This window comes from Trachemys scripta, chromosome 21, assembly GCF_013100865.1.
Source record: "Trachemys scripta elegans isolate TJP31775 chromosome 21, CAS_Tse_1.0, whole genome shotgun sequence".
NCBI classification, from domain to species: domain Eukaryota; kingdom Metazoa; phylum Chordata; order Testudines; family Emydidae; genus Trachemys; species Trachemys scripta.
Genome location: NC_048318.1, coordinates 2,433,523 through 2,456,311, shown reverse-complemented (window position 1 = coordinate 2,456,311; position 22,789 = coordinate 2,433,523). Strand labels below are relative to the sequence as shown.

Below are 22,789 nucleotides of genomic sequence, written 5' to 3'. Positions count from 1 at the left end.
TCCTGAGCAAGCAGGTCAACTTATAAAGGGGTGGTTGTTTGGGGGTGGGGCTCTTCCCAGGATGAGGGTGAGGGAGCAAGGGACCTGCCACTGAGCTTAACTAGGCAGAGTGCTGCACCAAGTTGGGTCAGGCATGGGCCACCTGAGCAGGGGGAGCGGGCAGTGGGATTGCTACCAGGGATACTGTCCCTGAAAGAGTACAACTGCCCATGCAACGAGCAGGAGGAAACGGTGTGGAAAAGACCCCACTGGGACCTCTAGAGGCAGAGTCACAGGTCAAAGGCTGCTGGCTCTGGAGAAGAGGCTGGACCTGGAGGGGCATCAACAGGCACCAAGGCCCAGATTTTTAAAGATGTTTAAAAATCTGTGAGAGTGAGGTACCTCGATACCTTTGAAAATCTGCCCTACGCACTAGATCTGCAGATCCCTAGTAAGGTTTCCTTGCCCGCTCCTCTCTGCCTGCCCTGAGGGGCCGTCAGCTCTTGTGCTCAGCAGCGTCTCCCCTGAACAGCACAGCGGTGTCCCTTCCCTCGGGTAGGTGCACATGTGAGTGTCTACTGGAGTCTGGGGCTTGGCCTGGTCAAACGCCTACCATCCTCGCCTTGCAACCCTGCGGTGCCCGGGGCGGTGTCAGGCCCTAGAAAGGCCTCTCTATATCGTGCCACTAATGGCTGCCCACAGGGCTGGGGATCCGCCTGGCTGAGAATCACTCACCTCGCAGCGAGTGTCAGAGGTCATTACAGCTGACATGTGCGTGCATCCCCCACCGCCCAGGCATGGGAGCTGGGGGTGGGATCGTGCCTCCCTGCCAACCCTCCTGCTCATTACTGGATGCGAAAATAGCCCAGCAGCCCCACACCCCTTCAAATCGCTTCTAGAAATAAATCTGTTTATGAGAGAGGGCTGTAAAACCACAAGGACGCAGCCTTTCGTGGGGTTGCCTGTGGTTGGGTGAGGCACGCCAGGGCCCAGCAATCAGTGCGGGAAGGCTATTTGTAACTTTCCTAGAGAAAAGGCTTCCCTTGTAATTAGCAATGCACATGGTGCACTGCCTGGGCTGTCATTTACCACGGCCCGGTACATAATGCTGGGCAAATACAGCTTTCAACCCCACAAGTGCTCATGCCCTGCTAGCTAGCGCTCGGCCGGGATCAAGCCATAAACAACACCAGCAGCTGTGTCTTCTCTGCTCCCGGAGTCATGTCTATCGCACACACGGCGGCCGAGTACATGCTCTCTGATGCTTTGCTCCCGGAACCGAGCGGCTCCCGAGCCAAAGGCCTTCGCCTGGAGTTACCGAGCGACCGCGTTGTGAAGTTTGTCACGGTGGGGCTGCCCCTGGTCCTGGTGTCCCTGGCGTTCGCGCGGGAGTTTTCCACAGGTAAGTTGCAGGGTGGTGTGTTATCAGGACTGGTTTTAGATCAGCATTAAGGGTAGAAAGATATAGGGAAGGAGCAGGGTATGCAGCACGGACCCCACTGGCTTCCCCTGGCTCTAGTTCTGCTGATGCATCACAGGCACATGGAAGGTTCAAGGAGAGAGGGGGTGTTTATGGGGAACTAGTCAGAGTTCTGGGGGTGTGGAAGAGTTTCAGAAGGACGATAAAACCTTGTGCTGTTTCAGTACCTGCTCCAGCCTCTAAGTACTAGGGGTTAGGGTGAGACCTTAATGGGGTGTTGACTGTCCCACATCTGCCACTGCAAGGTTCTTCCATCTGAAGAATCTGGTTCTGGTCGCTGTCCGAGCCAGGCCACTGAGTTAGATGGATCTCGAGCTGATCCAGGCTGTCAGTTCCTATGTTCCTGTGAACACTCTGTGCTCCCCTGGAGAGTCTGTGGTGTTTATCAGCTGTGTTGCAATAGTGCCTTGGAGCCCCAGTCATGGCCCAGGGCCCCATGGTGCAAGGCATTGTGCCAAGAGAACTGGAAGCCCCAAAGAGCTTCTGATCTAAGTAGGGTTCTGCTGGTGGTGGTGGTGGTGGGACCGCTCCTTAGCCATCATATAACCTTGGACATAACTTGCCAGAATTCTGACAAAAACAACGGCTGCTGCCCTCTCCTGGGAGTTCCCAGTTTTTGTGCTGATGTGGTTGGCATTGCACCTCACTGGCTGGTCGCCTGCGTTATGGGTGGTCTCGCTCACTCCTCTCTCTCTCTCCTGCCCCTGGATGTTCTCGGAGGCTGTGGTTTTCTCTGTCCCTGCAGCCCCTTGGAGAGCCAGCCCAGCCAGCACTGGGATGCTGACAGTGCTTGAATTGACTCTTCTTTCCCCAGTTATAGGACTTGGCCTGGGATGCTATTACACAAAGTTTCATTGATAACACAATTGGATGCATCTTAACCTCAAGCTAAACATGGACTTGGAGGATGATCTGTTTCTGCCTCCAGAGGCTTTGGTCTGGCTTCCTTGCTTTCTACCTCTTTCTGTCCATCCCACTGCTACATGCCCTGTGTTCTTGTTGAGAGAGGGGGTGTGTGTGTGGGTAGATAAGGGAGTTATGTCACAATCTTTCTTAAGTCCCCTTTGTTGGTTCAGTTGCTGCTCCTGGAAGAGAGAGAGCATCTAGTAAAATCAAAAGGGAGATGCCTATTTACACAATGTGTGTTTAGCCTGTGGAACTCCCCTCCACATGATGTTAGAGAGGAAACCTGCTAAGCGTCTTCCAAAACAGGGTTAGACGTTTCCCTGAATATTAAGAATATCCTCGACAATTAGACCTGCTGGGAGAGACATTTATGAGGGATACTCACCTCATGACAGAAGCCAACCACTGCTTAGCTGGGACGATGAAGAAATATTCCCAAATGCATATTGCTTTGTAATTAACTATCAGGATGATTTTTTACTAACTTCTACAAGTTATGGCTCTGGTCAGAGAATGAATACAAGGCAGGCTGGACCAGGGGCGCAACCCCTGGATCAACCTTCCTGTACTGTGTGGACAGAAAAGTTGTGGTCTTATGAGAGACTTCAATTTGGGAGACATCTGCCGGAGGTCTCATGGAGCCAGTAGTAAAATATCATTAGCTTCTTTTATGGGTGATGATGTTCTAACACAAAGGGTGTTGCATCGAACACCAGGTCACTGTATTTGGACTCATTCTAATGACTAAAGATGAATTACCACTGGACTGAAGTTGGTGGTTGTCTAGGGGGTGGTGATCAGGAGCTGATCACATTTGATATGAGCAAGTAGAGGCCAGTCCCAATCAGTAATAGAAACACTTGGTGTTTCAAAAGGGCTCATTTCCCTAAACTGAGGAAAATTGTCAGTGACATTGGAAAGAAAAACTTAGAAAACTGTGACTGAAAACTGGGAGTTCTTTAAAAAGAATGCATTAGTTGGCCAAAGAGCCACGATTCCACAATTGAGAAAGAGAGCAGCTTTGGCTAACAGTCAACTTGGTTCAATGGCAAAATGAACGCAGCAATTAGCAATAACAAATGGAAAAAAATATACAGCAATTGATAGAAATTAGAAGTTATGTAGTGTGGAAAATCTAGGGATAAAATCTTTAAAATCAGCAGGCCTGGAAAACTTGTAACCAAGAGTCCTAAAAGAGCTGGCTGAGGAGATCTCTGGCCAGCTGATATTAATTTTTTATAAATCTCAGAATCTTGGGGGCTTCAAGAAGACTGGAAGAGTGCTAATATTAAAAAAAAAAAAGCAAGCAGGATGGCCCAACTAAGTATGTAAGTTATAATAAACTTTTGTAAGGTGTTTGACTTAGCACCACACAACATTCTAATTTAAAAAATTTAGCACTCCACAATAGCAATAGACCACACATTAAATGGATTAGAAACGAACTAACATGTCTCAAAAAGTAGCTATTAGTGAGGAACCTTCATTGAATGGGGGTGTTCCGCCGGAGTTCTGTAGGGATCGGTATGAGGCCTGATGCTATTCAGTCACTGGAACAAACTACCAAGGGAAGTGGTGGATTCTCTAGTCTTCAGTTCAAGACTGGACAGCTTCCTGGAAGATGCTTTAGCCAAACACAAGTCATTGGGCTCAATACAGGGGTAACAAGCCTGTGTTATTCAGGAGAGATCCCTTCTGGCCTTAAAATCTGTGAATCTAAGCTCCTGTGTTGCCAGTGATTTAACGTTTCTGCCAGGAAAGCTTGGGTCTCTAGTCATGGGAGCAGAGGACACGTGTGTTTGTGGGGCTATTTGTGTATGTCTGACCGGAGAATGTGAGGTTTGTGGATGTAATTTCCATCCTGCCTCAGAAATTTGTTCTTGGACTTAATGTTAAGGAGGCCGGGTGGAGTCGGAGAGAGTAAAATAGATGTGTTTTTGCTGGCCTGTTCCTTGATTATAACATAGATTGAGGTGCCACCAGGTTATTAGTCTCCTGAATGGACATTGAAATAGTCTAGTTGATGGGCTCTCTACCTTCTGTAGGCTATTCACGGTGTTAGAGCTGTGGCTAACTCTGTGTATATGTAAAGCACCAGAACATGGTGTTACGGGAATGAACTCATCATCTTCAGGGGCAGGATTATCTCAAATGCCTTCATTAGCAAATGCTTGATAGCCCCGTCCAAACCTAAATCATGATTTGGGCAAGATGGCAGCTAAATCATAGAATATCAGGGTTGGAAGGGATCTCAGGAGGTCATCTAGTCCAAACCCCTGCTCAAAGCAGGACCAATCTCCAACTAAATCATCCCAGCCAGGGCTTTGTCAAGCTGGGCCTTAAAAACCTTTAAGGAAGGAGATTCCACCACCTCCCTAGGTAACCCATTCTAGTGCTTCACCACCCTCCTAGTGAAAAAGCTTTTCCCAATATCCAACCTAAACCTCCCCCACTGCAACTTGAGACCATTACTGCTTGTTCTGTCACCCTAGCTGGCCTGGCCTGAGCCAACAACTGCACTTGCGTTTACCAAGTCTAGCCTGGTGAGCTGCCTGGAGTTTGGCAGAACAGGCGTCTCAGCTAGTGACCCACCTGTAGCTGCCAGTTCCTCCGGCCCCCTCCAAAACTAACAGGCCTGGAGCAGGGATGGGGAGCTGGGGGCTGCAGGGCTGTCGGGTAGCTGCATTCCTGCTGCATGAACCCCACCAGCAAGCTTGTGGCTCGGTCTGAACACATAGTGTGACATGGAGTCAGAAGAGTGAGTGGAGTCCCTGGGGGCATGGCCTGGGGGGAAGGGGGGGAGCAGAGAGGGATCCCTCAGCCAGTGGTCTATAGGAGCTCACCAGACCACCCCTGCCCTGCCACCCCTGCAGTGGCCAGTGGTTTGTGGGGTACAGAGCCGGCTCTAACTTTTTTTCCACCCCAGGCAAAAATGAAGAGCGCCGCCCCGCTGTACCCCCTCCCCACGAGCGCTGCCGAAATCCCCACCCCCCCCAGCACCACGCAACCCGAAGCCCCGCCCCCCCAGTGCCGCGCCGCCCGAAGCCCTGCCCCCCTCCAAGGGTTGCACCGCCTGAAGCCCCCGCACCCCCCCCGAGCACCACGCCGCCCAAAGCCCCCACTCTCCCTCCGAGCGCCGCCAGAAAACCCCGACCCCTCTCCGAGCACCACGCCGCCCGAAGCCCCTGCCTGCCCTCTGAGCACCACGCCGCCCGAAGCCCCCGCCTGCCCTCCGAGCACCACGCCGCCCGAAGCCCCAGCCCCCTGAGCACCACGCCGCCCGAAGCCCCCGCCCCCCCAAGCGCCGCGCCGCCGAATCCAAAAAAATAAAATAAAATAAAATAAAAAATCGAGCGCTGCCCTGCCCCAAGGTGCCGCCCCAAGCATGTGCTTGGTCGGCTGGTGCCTGGAGCCGGCCCTGGTGGGGTAAGTACCCAGAGTGCCTTGCAACTGAACAGGTGTAGGGGGGCATTGGTGTGGCTGCAGGCAGGACGGCAGTATACGAGCTCAGGGAGGCTGCCCTGAACTGCTCGTATCGTACTGCTCGAGTCTCAGTGCTGGCTGGAGCCAGACTTTCCTGCCAAGCCTGGCTTTGCCAGTGAGGCTGTTCCTGGGCTGGCAGGAGCCTTTGCCACAGGGATTCTCTCACCTTTTCGGGCCAGGGCAAGACAAGTTGTGCCCAGCCGACTGTGTTACATGGGCTGTTTGGGAGACAGGGAGGGAGGGGATACCCCGGGGGTGCCAACTTTCTGCGGCGCCGCTGGGTGCTCGCGCCCCCATGCCCCTGGCCCCGCCCCCATTCCAACCCCTTCCCCAAAGTCCCTGCCCCTATTGGATCCCTTCCGAAATCCCTGCCCCAGCCCCGCCTCTTCCCCCAGTGCACCGTGTTCTCCCTCCTCCCCCCTCCCTCCCTGCTCCGCGAAACAGCTGTTTCACGGCGCAAGCACCGGGAGGGAGGGTGGAGAAGCAGGACGCGGCAACGCGCTCACGGAGGAGGCGGAGACGAGCTGGAGCAGGGGGGTGGGGCAGGGCCATGGGGAGCTGCCAGTGGGTGCAGAGCACCCACTAATTTTTCTGCGTGGGTGTTCCAGCCCCGGAACACCCACGGAGTCGGTGCCTATGTGTAGTCCCAAGGCAGCTGGGAGGAGTGTGGACAACACACAGCTCCAGCCTGCAGGGAATCAGGCAGCCTGACCCCAGCCAGCAGAGATGTTGCTGTGTTGTCACTGAGTTTAAAATTGGGGCCCATGCAATCCCAGGCGGTGCTGACAGCACGGCATTGCTGGCTGCTCCGTGCCCACAAGGGGGTGCTATCCACACTGCATAGCAGGCTGGCGTCAGGCTGGGAGGGGAGTGGGCTGGAACGGGGCTGCTGGACACACATTCACCGCAGAGATTCCAGGGCAGCCGGGTTTCGCGTTAGTGGGGATGGTGGTGGGTGGAATCCCCACCTGTGGGTCCAGCAGCTCCTCCCTGCCCCTTGCTGTAACCACTCGTGCTCTGTTCCAGGGACCCAGATCAGCTGTTTCTCGCCCGCCAACTTCACAGGGAAGCAGTCTGCATACGTTGATACGTCTTGCTGGGATTCCTTGATCCACTATGAATTTGATGCTGCTGGAAACACTACAGCCAAATCCCTCTGGACTCTCAAGGTAGCGGGGCTGATGGGTTAGGGGAGCTCTGCAGTTCAAGGGGCTGAAAATCAGCCCCCGATGCAGCATCTCCAGGGCCAGTGGCATTCAGGTGGGCAAAGGACCCAGGTGAAGAACCCAACTCAGCAGGATAAAGTGCTCCCCGCCCCCCTGTCAGCCAAAGGCGGGAGGGACGGGCTGGCCTTTGCACTGCACCCTAAGGGGCTCTGCCGGACCAATTTGCCCCAGAGCAGGAAGCGCTGCCCTCAGCCCCAGCCGGTGGAATCCTGCTGATCTCCATCATGGCCCTGGCATGCGGCAGGGAGATTTGTACCTAGGGTGACCAGACAGCAAGTGTGAAAAATCGGGACGGGGGTGGGGGGTAATAGGATCCTATATAAGAAAAAGACCCAAATATCGGGACTGTCCCTATAAAATCGGGACATGTGGTCACCCTATTTGTACCTGACAGGCAGGCTCCAGCCACCGGGGGCTTGTGGGATCGAGGCCAAATGGCTCCAGAAGTGACTAGGGGGTCGGTGTGGTTATGTTCTGCTGTAGCGTGCTCCTTGCAGCCAGCTCTGCCCATCAGCCAGGCGGCACCATTCTGCACCAGCTGAAATTGCCGAGTGGTCTCCAGGGACAGCCCCATGCAGAGTCCATGGCAGGGACCCAGCCTGGGTGTCACAAGACAGCGACTTTTGGCACAAGGTCCAGATCTCAAAGAAATGGTCATGGTCACTTCATTGGGCAGAGAGGCCTCAATGCCACTTCTGTGTGTTTGGGAGCAGCCTCCGCAGAGCTTCTGAACAAACCACCTCTGTGTAGAAGCAAGAACCACCTCTGCCGTTTCCAAGAATCCCCCACCCAGGATCTCCTCTATTTCCCTGCAAACCCTGCATCAGCTCCCAGGGGCAAAGTGGATTGTCCTGATCTGTGAGGCTCATTTGGAGAGCAATCTTGTTTGGGGTTCAAGTTCCCCTGGGTCTGTCCCGCCCCCCCCCCCCCCCCGGAGGCCTCATGGATAGGGCACTGGGCTGGGACTAAGGATAACTGGATTCAATCCCTAGCTCTGCCACTGACTCCCTGTGGGACCTAGAGCAAGTCCCTATCCTGCTCCATGCCTCAGTTTCCCCATCTGTAATATGGGGAGGATGAGCCATTGTAAAGCTCTTGGAGATGGTCAGGTGGGAAGAGCTGTGTAATCGCTCGGTATCATTATATCTGGGGTTAGGCCTCAGGGCTGCAGCTCCTAATCTGCTGTTCAGCCTTATCCTGGCCATTCCCTGCCTCCTGAATGTTACTCCTGTGGGAATTCTGTGTCACTGCCCATGCGTAGAATTTATGTCACCCGCAGATTTCTTTGCTTCTCCGCAGAGCAGTCATGCAACCCTCCCCAGCAGTATGTTTTGGGTGCCCAGGGCAGCCAGCAGACAAGTAAATCACTATGGGGCAGGGGGCGGGATTGGGGAAGACCCGGCTGGTGGTGCCTACCTTGCGCTGGGCTCAGCTGCTAGTCCCAGCTGGGCTAGGGAGGACGGGACTTCCTCTTCCTCTTCATGGGATCTGGGGCTGGGTCAGACCCACCCCCAGATTTCTCTCCCAGCTGCAGGAAGCTCTGCAAACTCCCCTCAACCCCGCTTCCTGCACCCATTGCTCCTCAGCTGCAGGGGGAGGGATCTCTGTACAGCTGCTCCCCCATCTGCCCAACCCCTGTGCATCCAGACACCCTCATACCCGGACCTTCCCGCCGAGCCTCACCCCCCCCCCGCACTCAGAACCCCTCATGATGAGTCCCACTCCTGCTGCACCTGGACACCCCAATGAGCCACCCGGATCCCCACCCCACTGAGCTCCAACCAGCTGCACCTGGATCCCCACCACACTGAGCCCTACACTCCCAGCATCTGGAGCCTCCAGTGAGCTCCCCACACCCAGACTCCTCTGCCAAGTTCTATCCCCCCCACATGGAGACCCTCTCCCACTGAGCCCCAACCACCTTCACCTGGATCCCCCTGCAGAGTCCCATTACCATTGCTCCCAACAAGCCTCTGTGCATCCAGATCCCCCCCGCACCCGGATCCCACGCAGAACCGTCTCACCCCACACCTGGATCCCCCCACACTAAGCCTCTCCACACTTGGATCCTGCCTTGCTGAGCCTGCCTGCCCACACCTGGTGCACCTGGCATGGAGGGGCAGGGCCCTGAGGTGTTTCTGGGACAGGCCCGGTCCTTGCACTGTGTCAGGGTCGTGTGCAGCCTCACTGCTGAGTCCGTGTCCTGGGGGGAAGCTGCACAGTGATCTGTACTCCCCAATGCCATGCTGGAGCCTGCAAATGTATTTGACAAATAAAATTGGCAAAAGTTTGCAGAATTTTAAAACATTGTCTGCAGAATTTTTAATTTTTTGGCGCAGAATGCCCTCAGGAGTAGAATGTGCAGCCCTGAACAGCCCTGACTTGCTGCCCGGCTTGTCCTTTATGCTCCTGTTATAGTCTGTTCTGACCGCTGTTCTGCTCTCACTCTCGCCGGTCGAGCTGGTCTCAGCCATTGCATTGTCCTTTGCCCAGGCCTTCCCCTACTCCCTGCTGCTCATCGCGGTGGCCATGTACCTGCCCTCCTTGTTGTGGCGATACACAGCCGCGCCTGCACTGAACAGCGACCTGCTCTTCATCATCGACGAGCTGGACAAGTCCTACAACCGCTCCATCCGCCTGGTGCAGCACATGGTGAAGGTCCACCAGGCCAGCACGGATGCCCGGCTCTTCTGGGAGGAGTTTGAGAAGTGAGTCAGTGGCTTGAGGACTGACCCTTTGGGTTCCTCCTCCCGCTCCCAGCGTGCACAGTCCCTCAGCCACCATCTCGCTGGAGCGGGTCCAGGGGTCTGACTGAGCCCTTTTCCTGGGAGACCCAGGGCAAGAGAGCTCTGCAGTGGGGCAAGGTGGAGGGATCTCCTTGGAAAATGTTCTTAGGACTGGTCCAGGCAGGAGGGGCCCTCCAATGCCCCAGGCCAGGTCTCTGCCCCCCGAACCTGTCGGCACTGGAGTTCCTGCCCAGCCCCAGCTCCCCCAAGGCCATGCTACCAGGACCTTCCCTCATCGAGACTGCCCTCAGGCCCGCCTTGTTGTGGGGAGGGGGTTCCTCAGCACTCAGGGGCTCTGAGGGGAAGGTGACACAGACTGGAGCTGGGTGGTGGATCCCTATAACCCGGGCCCCCACTCCCTCCACTGTGGAGAGCCCTCTGTGGCGGCCTGGGATGGGCTGCAGAATTTGCTCTCCACAGGGCATCAGACTTTTAATCTGAGGGTCCAGGGTTCAAGTCCCTGGTCAGGCAGAGGGACTGTTCCCCCTGTGGTATTCCCCTGCAACTTCAGATGGCATCTCCTCAGGACCCTCATTGACCTTTCCTTTCAGTGGGGGAGGTCTAGGTTGGATATTAGGAAAAACTTTTTCACTAGGAGGGTGGTGAAGCACTGGAATGGGTTACCTAGGGACGTTGGTGGAATCTTTTGGTTTTTAAGGCCCGGCTTGACAAAGCCCTGGCTGGGATGATTTAGTGGGGGTTAGTACTGCTTTGAGCAGGGGGTTGGACTAGATGACCTCCTGAGGTCCCTTCCAACCCTGATATTCTATGATTCTATGAGATCTGTGCCTGGAAGCCCCTACCCCACACGGGGCTGTGGTCCAATCTGGTCCGGCATGTGTGTGTCTGATCCCATCCACAGCATGGGCCGCCCTCCATCTGGGGCTGAGCCTGAGTTGCCCCAGGGCTGGAGGTGGGCCTGTGAATGGGGTACAGAGCACTCTGGGTTGGGCCTAGGGTCAGCAGACCCCCAGGGAGGTAACAGTGCAGGGCCCCAGCTGACGGCCACTGCCCCTTCCCCCCACATGGGATTCCTCCCATCCCCCGCTGCCTCCTGCCCCCTTCTCACCCCCGCAACCATGACTCTAGCTTCTTCTCCAGGAATCAGTTGTGGATAAGCTACATTCACAGTATGGCTCCTGCCGATAGTGGAGGGCCAGGGGGCTGCAGATACCATGGTGGGAGGGGATGTGTGTGTGGGGGGGCTCCTGTAATGAACAACCCTATGCTGGGTGCACTTCAAAGCTCATCTCTATGGTTTCCTTAGGGTCCCACCGCCTGTATGCAGGCAAAACTCCCATTGACGGAGTGCGGGGGGTGGGGGGTGGATTGGCTTGTGGGCAGGATCAGGCCCTTTATGTAGCTCTTCTGCATTTAATCTATTGGAAGGGAGGAGGGGAGAGGGGGGTTGATTTAAATCATGATGGAAATCAGCAGGCAGGAAACCTTGACTTAAAGCCTTGATTTTAATCCTGTTTTGCTTTTGTACTTTTGAGTTATTTTCCTAAAGGAAGGTTGATGCTCATTGGAGGGTTGCCATTCACACGTGGATTGAAATAACAGCCTTTGCCCTAAACCCCATGTTTTTTTGCTAACCACGAGGTTACGTTTTATCCAGACACGTTTTCTCAGCTTCTTAATTTCTGCATTTTGATTATGCTAGCAAAGGGTGAACGCTGCAATTTTTAGTGACTAGAGGAGGATTTAATTTTTTCCTTGTGATTTGCGTCATGCTCCATTTGGGTGGAAATTAAAATTCAATTACATGCACAAAACCAGCATTTAAAAGCGGATCTTTTTATTAAATAAAATTACTTAAAATGTGTTGGCTACAGACGAGAAAAAAATTGATCAAAACATGTTCTGAGTATAAACAAACTGATTCATTAACACACACACACACACCCCCGTCAGGTCACATTGGGGGCTAGACTAGATGACCCTTGAGGTCCCTTCTAACCTTCTGGTTCTATGATTCTGGTTAATGCACTGGGCAGTGTTCTGATCCATCCAGCACTACATCCCCTTGGCATCAGGGGCCCGGGGATTTAACACTAGAGGTGGAATTTACAGGCCAGGTCCTCAGCTGGTGTAAACTGACTTCAGTGAAGTGACCTGATTTACCCTAGCTGAGGAACTGGCCCCAACTACCCTCTGTCTCTCCCCCAGGGCCCGCAGGGAGCGGTACTTTGAGTTCCCGCTGCTGGAGCGGTACCTGGCCTGCAAACAGCGCTCGCACTCCCTGGTGGGCGCCTACCTGCTGCGGAACCTGCTGCTGCTGCTCCTCATCACTGCTACCTGTTTCTACCTGGGATTCCTCCACCTCCACGTCTTTTTCCAAGATGAATTCAGCTGCTCCATCAAGACAGGGCTCCTGCGGGATGAGCCCCAGGTCCCCGATGTGATTCCCTGCAAGCTGGTCTTCTTCTCTGTCTTCCAGCTGATCAGCCTCTCCAACGGGGGTGTCTATGTCCTCCTGGCGCCTGTGGTCATCTACAACATGCTGCAGCTCCTCCAGTGGGACAAGCGCCTCCTGTCCATCTATGAGATGCTGCCTGCCTTCGACCTCCTCAGCAGGAAGATGCTGACCTGCCCCTTGAACGACCTGAACATCCTCCTCCTGTTCCTGCAGGCCAATATCTCAGAGCTCAAGTCTTTCAGCAGGCTGAACGCGGTGTGCGCGCTGAGGGAGGTCACCTCCAGCCCACAGCACATCGACACTGTGGTGGATTTCATGACCCTCCTCGCCGGCCTGGAGACGTCCAAACCGAAACACCCGGCCTGCGCTGCAGGGGCCGAAGGAAACACTCCTCCTCCAAGCAGCGAGATCCTGGGTAAGAGACGAATGGAACCTTCCTCCCTCCCTCTGGGTTGCTTTGAATCAAAGCATGGAAATCTCAGTGGGACTGGGAAGTCGATGAAAAATCGACACAGTGCTGGCAAAGTGCCTCCATTCCCCCTGCTAAAAGTCAGAGATGGACAAATCTTACCTGGTCACCTAGCCTGTAGCCAGCCTGCCATGGCAGGAGAGCTTCCTATTAGGTGATCCTCCATGCCCCGTTCAACCTAGTTCTTAGTATCTTGGGCAAGGAGGCTCCCGTCACTTCCTTCGGGGGAATATTCCAGAGTTTAGAGGCGCTGATCTTTTCTTGACTGTCATCTTCAATTCTCCTTACTTGCATCTCATTACTTCTCCTCTCCCCCTGCACCACCCCAATTATCCCTCTGCTGCTTCTAGCCTTGCTGGCAGAGCCAGGTGAGTGGTGAATGCCCCGTCTGCTGGAAACCTGCAAAGCTCTCGAGCGTATTTGGTGATATCCCAATTTTCTTTATTCGCTCGGACGAGCTGGAGGGCAGGGTGTTGTGTGGGCCATACGTTCTGCTCGGCGCCTCTGGGCACTCCCCCAAGAACCATGTTTCTTACTGGATTGCAGGGCGTTCCTCAGCAGCTCATTAAGAATGCAAAATTCAAACGGCATGTTCGTTACGTAAGTCATGTGATCTTCTTTCTGTTCCCCGATTGGATGACTTCTGTGACTAGCCATGTTGGAGCGTGAGCTACTCTTCCACTTGTGGAACTTGCTCCTGGTGGGTAAAAGCTGCTTGGGATATTTGTAGAACACAAACACGCCAGAGGCACAAGGGTAGGCCCAGAAAACTCCCCGGGAATATCCCCAGGATCTGCCCAGCTCTGTGCAGAGGGGGGAACCTGTCTGCCCCCCACAACCCTCGGCCCTTCTCATGTTCCCCAATTTTTCTTTTGCAATAGTAATGAACCTGTGGTGTGCCACAGACCAACCCTGAACCACAAGAGTGCAACCGCCCACTGCAGGGCATAACGGGACCCCTCTTGGCTTGGTGAGGAAGGTCCAAACCGGACCTTTCTAGGTCGCGGATGCTTCATGGTAGCTGGGATTTTGCGGCTGTCTGGATTTTGCATGTGAGTGGGTGGCTGCCATAGTAACAGTTGAACCTGCTTCACTGGCGAGCTGGCAGCTTAAAAGCCAGGCTGCCTGCGAGGCTCAGAGGGGGCCACTGCTGGGAGTCAGACCCCGCAGGCCATGGGGCAGTAGCTTGGAGCCCTGTGCCCTTGCTTCTCCTGGGTCACCGAACGGTCTCGGTTAGCTATTTGGCTGTAAACTCGGGGTTCCTGCCTGGGCTCCCCTGTGCCCTGAGCAAACGTTGCCGAGGCGGGACGGTTCAGCCAAGTTTCCCAGGCACATGTGTGTGTCTCTGCTGGGCCAGCGAAAGGCACCAGCGGCCTCTGACACACCTCGTCTTGTTCCCACCACACACCCCTGGGCCTGGGCAGCTGCTGTCTGGTCTGAGCTCTTTGATTTCAAAAGCCATACACAAGTTCAGATAAGCATCCTTCCTGCTACCAATTTTTTTTTTTTTTTTTTTTTTTTTTTAATATATACAAACTCCCTTTCTGGAGTCCAACTAGTGGCACAACATTCACCCATTGCTGAACCTCTCCTCGTCTTACTTACTTCCATCTCCTTTTATATCTAGCAGCTGGGCTTGACAAGTTACTGAGTTCAGCTGCAAGTATCTTACACTCAAGAGTGTGGAACAGGCTCTTTATAATGATTTTTAACTGAACCAGTGCATTATAATGATATTATTGCAAAAGTGTATCAGAGAAAGCAGTATACACACTGAACTAGTACAATGACCAGACTAAAATATCTGTAGCAAACAAGGAGGAGATTATTTTCCAAGATAATGAAACTGACCTGTTGTCTTCCTACACTCTATGAGTCAAGTTCATAAGAATTAAAAATTCATAAAGCTTCTCCCACCCCTGCCCCCAAAAAACCACCAAAATATGAAAATCACCATATGCTGAATATGTAAAAAAAAATGTGTGGCACTGACATCTAGAAAAATCTACTGTTACTGATAACTTGTGGAATTTTTTTTTTACATTTTAATTATTATTTACCTTTCAAATTCTCAGAAAAATTCTTTTCATAGTGGTTTGAGCATTGGCCTGCTAAACCCAGGGTTGTGAGTTCAGTCCTTGAGGGGGCCATTTAGGGATCTGGGGCAAAAATCTATCTGGGGATTGGTCCTGCTTTGAGCAGGGGGTTGGATTAGATGACCTCCTGAGGTCCCTTCCAACTCTCATATTCTATGATTCTATGATTTCCAGGCCCGCTTCTCTCCCAATTCTCTCCCCAGCCCCCATTCTGCTCGCTGGCTCCTGCGCCATGTGGGGTGCGCTACTGGGCCACGCCTGGCTGGCCGCTCGCGCTCTGGGGGAGGGAACGGAGCATGGCTGTAAACCGACCTCCTGCTCTCGCACAGCTTGAATTGACTTCCTTTGGCCTGTCTGGGTCCAGCGCGGGCAGCTGGTCCCCACCGACAGGAGCTGTCTTGTGTGCCTCAGGGCTGCTGCCTCGATCGACGGTCCACCCCCCTCACTCTGACAATGCAGTCCTGGGTTAGAACCCGGGCCTAGGAACCAGGACTCCTGGGTTCTTGTCCTTGTTCTGCCATTATTGGCTGTATGATTCCCCCCCCCCCATCTGTGCCTCAGTCTCCCCTTCTGTAAAATGGGGAGCATGATCCTTATCCCCCTTTAGGCCGTGCCCTGAGATCTCTGGCTCAAAAACACCAGGGCCATGCTGAGTATGATCAGCCCAGTCACCATGGTAACAGTTGCTTCGGCTCCTGGATGACCGGCAAGCAACAGACATGCCTCCCTTCCTTTCATGAGGGGAGTTCAGCAGAGCACGGCAGGCAGGGGGAGCCTGGGGGCTCAGAGGAGTCACCTGGACATGGTGTAGCTATCAGCCATGCTTATGGCTAGAAACATCCTGGAGGGGCAGCCCAACCCTTACCAGCAGCCATGCCTCCCTTATAGGCCACTCCCCTGGGATGTGGGGGACCCAGCTTCAAATCCTATCCCTGCCTAATACCTTGTTGCTCTTTCCTTCGCTCAATGATTATCCACAGGCAGCAGGGATGACTATGAGTTAGCGCTAAGGGAGCCTCCCGATGCCCTTACAGCAGTGCCATAGTACAGAGCGACCCCTGGAGGCCACGTAACAGCTGTGAGGGTGGCTAGAGAGAACAGTCACTCTTCAAACTGTGACCAAGGGGCTGGATCCCATCAGCGGGGAGAACCAGACCGTAGAGACGGGAGTTGGAGCTGAGTGGAAGGGAACAGGAGCACTAAAAACCTGGGGCTGCTTTGCTGGAAAGAGAATAGAAGGAGATCCCCTGATACCTTTAGCTGAATGAAATAATGAAGGGGGGGGAGAGGGTGCCCCATTTCCCCATCTCAGCATCCTGTAAGAGAACAAAGGGCACGCAGTGGCGAAAAGCAAGAAATGTAGAATGGATAAAAGGAAACTGGGTACAGTGTATAATTAAACAGTGGAACTCACTGCCGCTGGATATGATACAAGTGTAGTATGTCCCTGTTGCTGGCTATGAGCAAATGCCAAGAGCCAGCCATCTTCGTGTTTTAGTATGGGTGCTCATTAGTGTCAGCTGGAGCTGGAGAAAATTCCCTCCTTTGTTACACGAAGAACTGACTCCATGGGGGATAGGAAATGAGGGAAGCGGGGGGGGCGTTATGCCTCTTCCTGGAGCCCCGCAAAGTGGCCACGCTTGGACAAAGGGTACCAACCTAGCTGGACCCTTCTGCTACAGCAATCCCTGCAGCAAAGAGTGTATCCCGACGGTCTGAGACAGGGGGATGGGAGGGCTAGGCTGGTGGGGAGCAGGTTCTAGTGAGGCTGGTGACATCCCTTAGGGCTCTCCCTTTCCCCTTTATTTCTATCACCCACATACACTGGTGACTTTCTCTTCTCTCCCCTTATCTAGAAATGAAACCCACAGGAGAAGCTAAAAGAAATGCTGACCCCAAGCCCAGCCCGCCTGGCTCTGCCTGAGTGAAGGACCCTGACAGATTGCTGAGCAGGGATGGGACGATCACAGCTCCCCTGCTGAAAGATGACAAGATGTTAGAGGACGACTAACAAATGTAACAATCAAATCCATGGGGTGAATTCAGGCCACAGCCCTATACTCAGCTACCGCTCCAGGATCGGCTCTGCACTCATCCCACCCATGTAATCATGGCTGAAACTGTTCATGACTCTAGTTATTTGTCAGATCCATTGATCAGCGCCCATGAAACTGGTTTTTATCTGGACCAGTGTAATCCTCACCCTGCCATTCTCTTGGGTCCAGCTGCTCCAGTGCAGCTGTGGGGCCCGATTCTGGTTTTATAGCAATTCTACCCCCGTGTAACTATGGATGCCAGAGGAGATACTCCTGATTTCCTCTAGCATAAATGATCTCAGTGGAGTTACTTTCCCCACAGGAAGTGAGAGTACCAGTGGGCCAAGGGGGCTGAGGAAGCCATATTCAAAATTAAGTAGAGGAAATGGAAAATGGTTCATAATTAAAAAGTAAATGCCGTGTATTGCTCTTGCTTTAAAGGCGTTTGGATTCTGCGGAAGCAGGCTGCTCTGAAGGATAGTATGGTGCTAGACTAGAACCCACCAGCCCTACACTCGGGACTACAACCCAGCTGGCCGGGCACATGGTCCTGGCTCACTCCCTTGCCAGCTGTAGGTGTCAGGCTTTAAAAGCAGCTAGAAACAAGAGATCAGCACAACTGCCTCCATGAAGAGCTACTGCTGTGTCATAGAACCATTGGATGGAAGGGACCTCGAGAGGTCATCTAGTCCAGTCCCCTGCCCGCATGGCAGGACTAAGTATTATTCTAGACTATCCCTGACAGGTGTTTGTCTAACCTACTTTTAAAAATCTCCAGTGATAGAGATTCCACAACCTCCCTGGGCAATTTATTCCAGTGCTTAACCACCCTGACAGTTAGGAAGTTTTTCCTAATGTCCAACCTAAACCTCCCTTGCTGCCATTTAAGCCCATTGCTTCTTGTCCTATCCTCCAAGTTTAAGAAGAACAATTCTTCTCCCTCTTCCTTGTAACAGCCTTTTATGTTCTTGAAAACTGTTATGTCCCCTCTCAGTCTTCTCTGCTCCAGACTAAACAAACCCAATTTTTTCAGTCTTCCCTCATCAGTTATGTTTTCTAGACCTTTAATCATTTTTGTTGCTCTTCTCTGCATTCTCTCCAATTTGTCCGCATCTTTCCTGAAATGTGGCATCCAGAACTGGACACAATATTCCAGTTGAGGCCTAATCAGCGCAGAGTACAGCGGACGAATTACTTTTCGTGTCTTGCTCACACACTCCTGCTAATACATCCCAGAATGATGTCAGGGAAGGTGGAGAGGAAACACAAAGGGACAGGTGCTGCTAGTGAAGGAAGATGGGCCAGGGGTTAGTGTGCTAGCCAGTGATTTGCAGGTCCCTGCTCTGCCATTGTCTATGCAGCTTACAATGGAGTTAACAGCACTGCCCTGCCGTGCTGAGGTGGGGGGAGGATAACTCCATTAAAGACATGTGAGGGGCTCAAGTACTCAGGTAAGAGGGGCCATGTAAGTACCATAGGTAACTAGTTACCAGCAGGAGAGGGCTGGCCAGGCAGCTGTGCGGCCAGGGCTGAGGAAAAGGGGGCAGACAGGCCCACAGGGCCCGCGGGAGGCCACTGAGAGCAGGCCGCTCCGCACAATGGAGTGGGAGCCCTTGTGGTTCTAACACCCCCACCCTGCTGGGCTGGGCTCTCTGGTGGCAGGGGCTGGCATTCACAGCTCTCGGCAGTTGGGTTTTAGCAGGCAGTGGGTTTGCTGCCCTCCCTTTGCACTCAGAAATACTTTAAAGCAAGAACTTTTATTCACTAACCTAGAGAATAAAATGGTGGTGCTGGGGTCAGCACTTGGTGGGGAAGAGACAGAACCGAAGAGTGACATGTTGCTTCTTGTATCTAGCCTGGTGGACATTGCTCTTAAAGTCATAGGATCCAGCAGGGGGAAGGTCTGCTGGGTAAGGCACTAGACTGGGACGCAGGAGAGCCGGGTCCAAGGCCTGGCACAGACACCCTGAGTGACTATGGGCACCACAGGGGGCCAGATTTCCAGAAGTATTCAGCTCCCATTGATGCACCTAAGTAAGTGGGCGGTTTCCAAAGAGCTGTATGTGCTGGGCGCTGACCAGTGGAGAACGTGGCCCTTAATCTCTGTCCCCCAGTTCTCCAGCTATAAAATAAGGGTGATACTGTCTTCCACCATTGGTCTGCTTCGATTGGAAGATTGTTGGACCAGGGCTGCCTTTCTGTGCATGTGTATAGTGTCCAACAGCAGGGGGCGCTGCTCTCATCCGGGGCCTCTCCACCTCACTGCAATGCAAATAACTAATATTCACTTCCACCCAAGTCAATGGAAATGCTGTCCCCAAAAGACCTGCATGTACAAGCTCTGGATATAACCAATTCAAAAAAAGCCAGCGAGAAAAGGAATCGTCCATAAGGAAATAAATGAGATCAACTGTTACAAAAGCACAATCAAATCCAACCCTTTATTATTAGTTGTAGTTTCAATAATTTACATGACACTAGACAAAGGCACAGAATTTATTTCATAATAGAGTTAACTTTAATTGTTACACAGGAATTCCCAGTTAAAGAGGAGGCAAAGTACACATCTTAATCAAACCTCCCAGTCTAGAAACCCTCCACCTAGAGGGGCTGTTAATTACATCACAGATTGACAACTCAGAAGAATACTGAAGTGGAGTAAATGAGGCTTTACACATCATCTTCCATGACATGAACACGTGGTTCTGCTCTGTAAAGTCCCTGCATCTTAGCCCCTTCAAACCCAGCTGACATCGTGACAGAAATATTCTCAGCTTGTTAGCAAAGCCGAGGCAACCCAGCGCCGAGCCCGAGATGCTGCCTGTCCTTGTGAAATGGCAGACGCCAAGCGCCACTCGCTTACCAACGCGTGAGGCAGTGGCAGAGGGGACGTGAGGGCTAGAGCTAGTCTGTGGAAGCTATTTTACTGGTGCTGAAGGAGAGAGCCCAGCATGAGCTCCCCGGAGGAGTTTACGGTGCTTCATTTTACTTGTCAGCAGAGCACATCTGAGGTGGCGGCAGAGACACAAACAGGGCCACTGTGCAAAGCAGAACCGCGTTTAGGTCCAACAGAATCTAGAGCTGGCTTGAGCACAAGCAACAGAATATTGCATCCATCCCAGCTCATGCAACCCATAGTGTGCATGGAACAAACAGTGAGCCATCGGCCTTTGCAGCTGCACACTGGAACCATTGGGGCAGGTTTCACCATGCCTCGGTGGGTCACGCTTGAGAATACCAAATTCAGGACAAGCGGCTAAGAAATAGGGCAGACACCCCCCCCCCCAAACCAGGGTTGCCAGGTGTCCAGTTTTTGACCGGAATGCCCGGTCGAAAAGGGACCCAGGTGGCTCCAGTCAGCACTGCTGATCGGGCTGCTAAAAGTCTGGTCAGCAGTGCAGCGGGGCTAAGGCAGACTCTCTGCCTGCCCTGGCTCCACGCAGCTCCTGGAAACGGCCAGCATGTCCGGCTCCTAGGCACAGGGCTCTGCGCGCTACCCCGAGCGCCGGCTCCGCAGCTCCTTTTGGCTGGGAACTGTGGCCAATGGGAACTGCAGGGGCGGCACCTGCAGGTGCGGGCAGCGTGCGGAGCCGCCAGGTTGCCCCTGTGCCTAGTAGCCGGGACCCACCTGAGATAAGCGCTGCCAGGATGGAGCCCGCACCCTGAACCCCCTCCCGCACCTCAACTCCCTGCCCCAGGTTGGAACCCATTCCCACACTCCAAACCCCTCAACCCCAGCCCCCTTCTGCACCCCAAGCCCCTCATCCCCACCCCAAAGCCCAAACCTCCAGCCAGAACCCTCACCCCCTTCCTAGACCCCAGCTCCCTGCTCCAGCCCAGTGAAAGTGAGTGAGGGGTAGGGGAGAGCGAGTGACAGAGGGAGGGGGAGATGGAGTGAATGGGGGGCAGGGCCTTGGGGCAGAGGTTGGGGCAAGGGTGTTCGGTTTTGTGCGATTAGAAAGTTGGCAACCCTAATTGGTGATTATTCTCCCACAAGATATACCAAACCAGCAACAAAAGTAAACTGACTCACAACACTGGACAACAAGAAGTCAGAAATGCAACCTCCTTAGGTATTCCAGTCCTTGGTTCAACACTCAGACACTAGACAATGATAAGTAGTTATTTAAAACCAATTTCATCAACCAAAGGGTTCTTCTGATCCCAAGGGACCAGCCACATACCCAGGTCAATATATAACTCAGATCTTACCCCATAATCACGCTGTTGCCAATCCTTTAGTATTGAATATCTAAAGGTTTATTTATAAAAAGAAAGAGGTGAGAGTTAAAATTGGTTAAAGGAATCAAGTACATACAATAATTGCATATCAATAATTGGATCAGGCTTGAAGCAGTGATGGCATAAACCGCTGGCTTAAGTCAAGTCTCTGGTTGCTCCCAAATCTCTGGAAGGTCCTCAGTCCCTTGGTTAGAATGCTCCCACCAGTATAAGTCCATAGTCCAGAGATCAGGGCAGGAAAGAGGAACAATGGAGATGCTTGCAGGGCCTTTTAGAGCTTCTGCCATGTGGAGGGAAACTCATTGTTCCAAGCAAAGCCTTCAGCAGTTTGTGGGAAAGCACAGGCACACGATGGAGTTCAGTACCACATGATCTAGTCACATGCCCTTGCATGCTTCGATGAGTCATAGCAGAGCCATTGCCTATATTCTAGCTAGAAAGTCCAGCAGGCGGGAATAAGCTTCTTCCATGGTCTTGTGTTTGTTGATGGGCCATCAACTAGAATAGTCCCTTCACAATGTGCTGGCTAGAGTGGATGCAAACTACCCTGTGGGTAGCAGTAAAGAGTCCTGTGGCACCTTAAAGACTAACAGATGTATTGGAGCATGAGCTTTCGTGAGTGAATGCCCACATTGTCAAATGCAGTGGGTATTCACCCACAAAAGCTTATGCTCCAATACATCTGTTAGTCTTTAAGGTGCCACAGGTCTCTTAGTCTGGATCTGTAAAAAGCAACAAACACGGCTACCCCGCTGATACTTGATACCCTGTGGGTGTTGCCCAGGAGCAAACACATTCGAAATACAGGAACATAGTCAATATTCGTAACGTCAGACACAACAACGATACATGCATACAAATAGGATAATCATATTCCGCGAATCATAACATTTCCATTGACACCTTATGTGACATATTTTGTACAAGATTTGTTGCAATTATGTCACTGTGGTAGCAACAATGATCTACATGGTCATATTTGAATCATATAATATCACTGCAGGTTAGAAAGCCACCTGGCAATGCCCAATGGACTTTGCCCAGTTACTGTCCCGGAAAACCACAACCAGTTTAACGTAATGCTTTTATAGCAACGTGATGGAGTTCCTTAAAGGCTGCAGCCCTCCACACAGGCTACAGATGCTACCTAAATCTACACAGAGAGCGCCAGGACACCAACTTCCAGGCAGAGCCTGTGGCACAGTGACAGGGTAAAGTGCACTGTTACCCCACAGCATAATTGAACAATGGAACTCACTGCCACGAGATATCATTCGCATCATTCTGTCAAATCAGAATTTTTTCTATAGCGCTACTTCTTTAGTGCTAGTCCATCAGGGTTACAGTGTGCTTAATTAAGTTAAACTGGGTTTAATAACATGCATGTGGCAAGTTTTCCAATACTGTAAGCTTATGTTTGTGTTGTTAAGAGCAAGTCAGGCACAGGGGCACCAGTTTAATAATCCCACCTAGGGCACCATAAATCCTAAGGACGGCCCTGGGCTCCTATAAACCCCAAGTGCTGGGCATGGAGCTGGGGAGGGGCAGGGCTGGGGACTCCTACCTTGTGCTGGGCTCCAGCTGCTAGTCCCGGCTGCGCTGTGGAGGGGCAGGAGGGACTTCCTCTTCCCCTGCATGGCCTGCTGCTGGGTCCGGGTCAGACCCAC

At 52.8% G+C, this 22,789-nt stretch overlaps 1 protein-coding gene across 2 annotated transcripts; it reads left to right on the top strand.

The window, feature by feature from the left end:
* Positions 1-337: 337 nt before the first annotated feature.
* Positions 338-17,494, top strand: PANX3 (pannexin 3). 2 transcript variants are annotated; one of them, XM_034754888.1, is made up of 5 exons: positions 338-1,381; positions 6,875-7,017; positions 9,568-9,782; positions 12,030-12,694; positions 16,701-17,494. In XM_034754888.1, the coding sequence occupies exons 1-5, from the start codon at positions 1,201-1,203 to the stop codon at positions 16,766-16,768; spliced, it is 1,272 nt and encodes a 423-aa protein (XP_034610779.1). In that variant the 5' UTR covers positions 338-1,200; the 3' UTR covers positions 16,769-17,494. The 2 variants fall into 2 exon arrangements, with proteins under 2 accessions (XP_034610779.1, XP_034610778.1); XM_034754887.1 differs by lacking the exon at positions 338-1,381 and having other exon boundaries at positions 6,473-7,017.
* Positions 17,495-22,789: the final 5,295 nt, after the last annotated feature.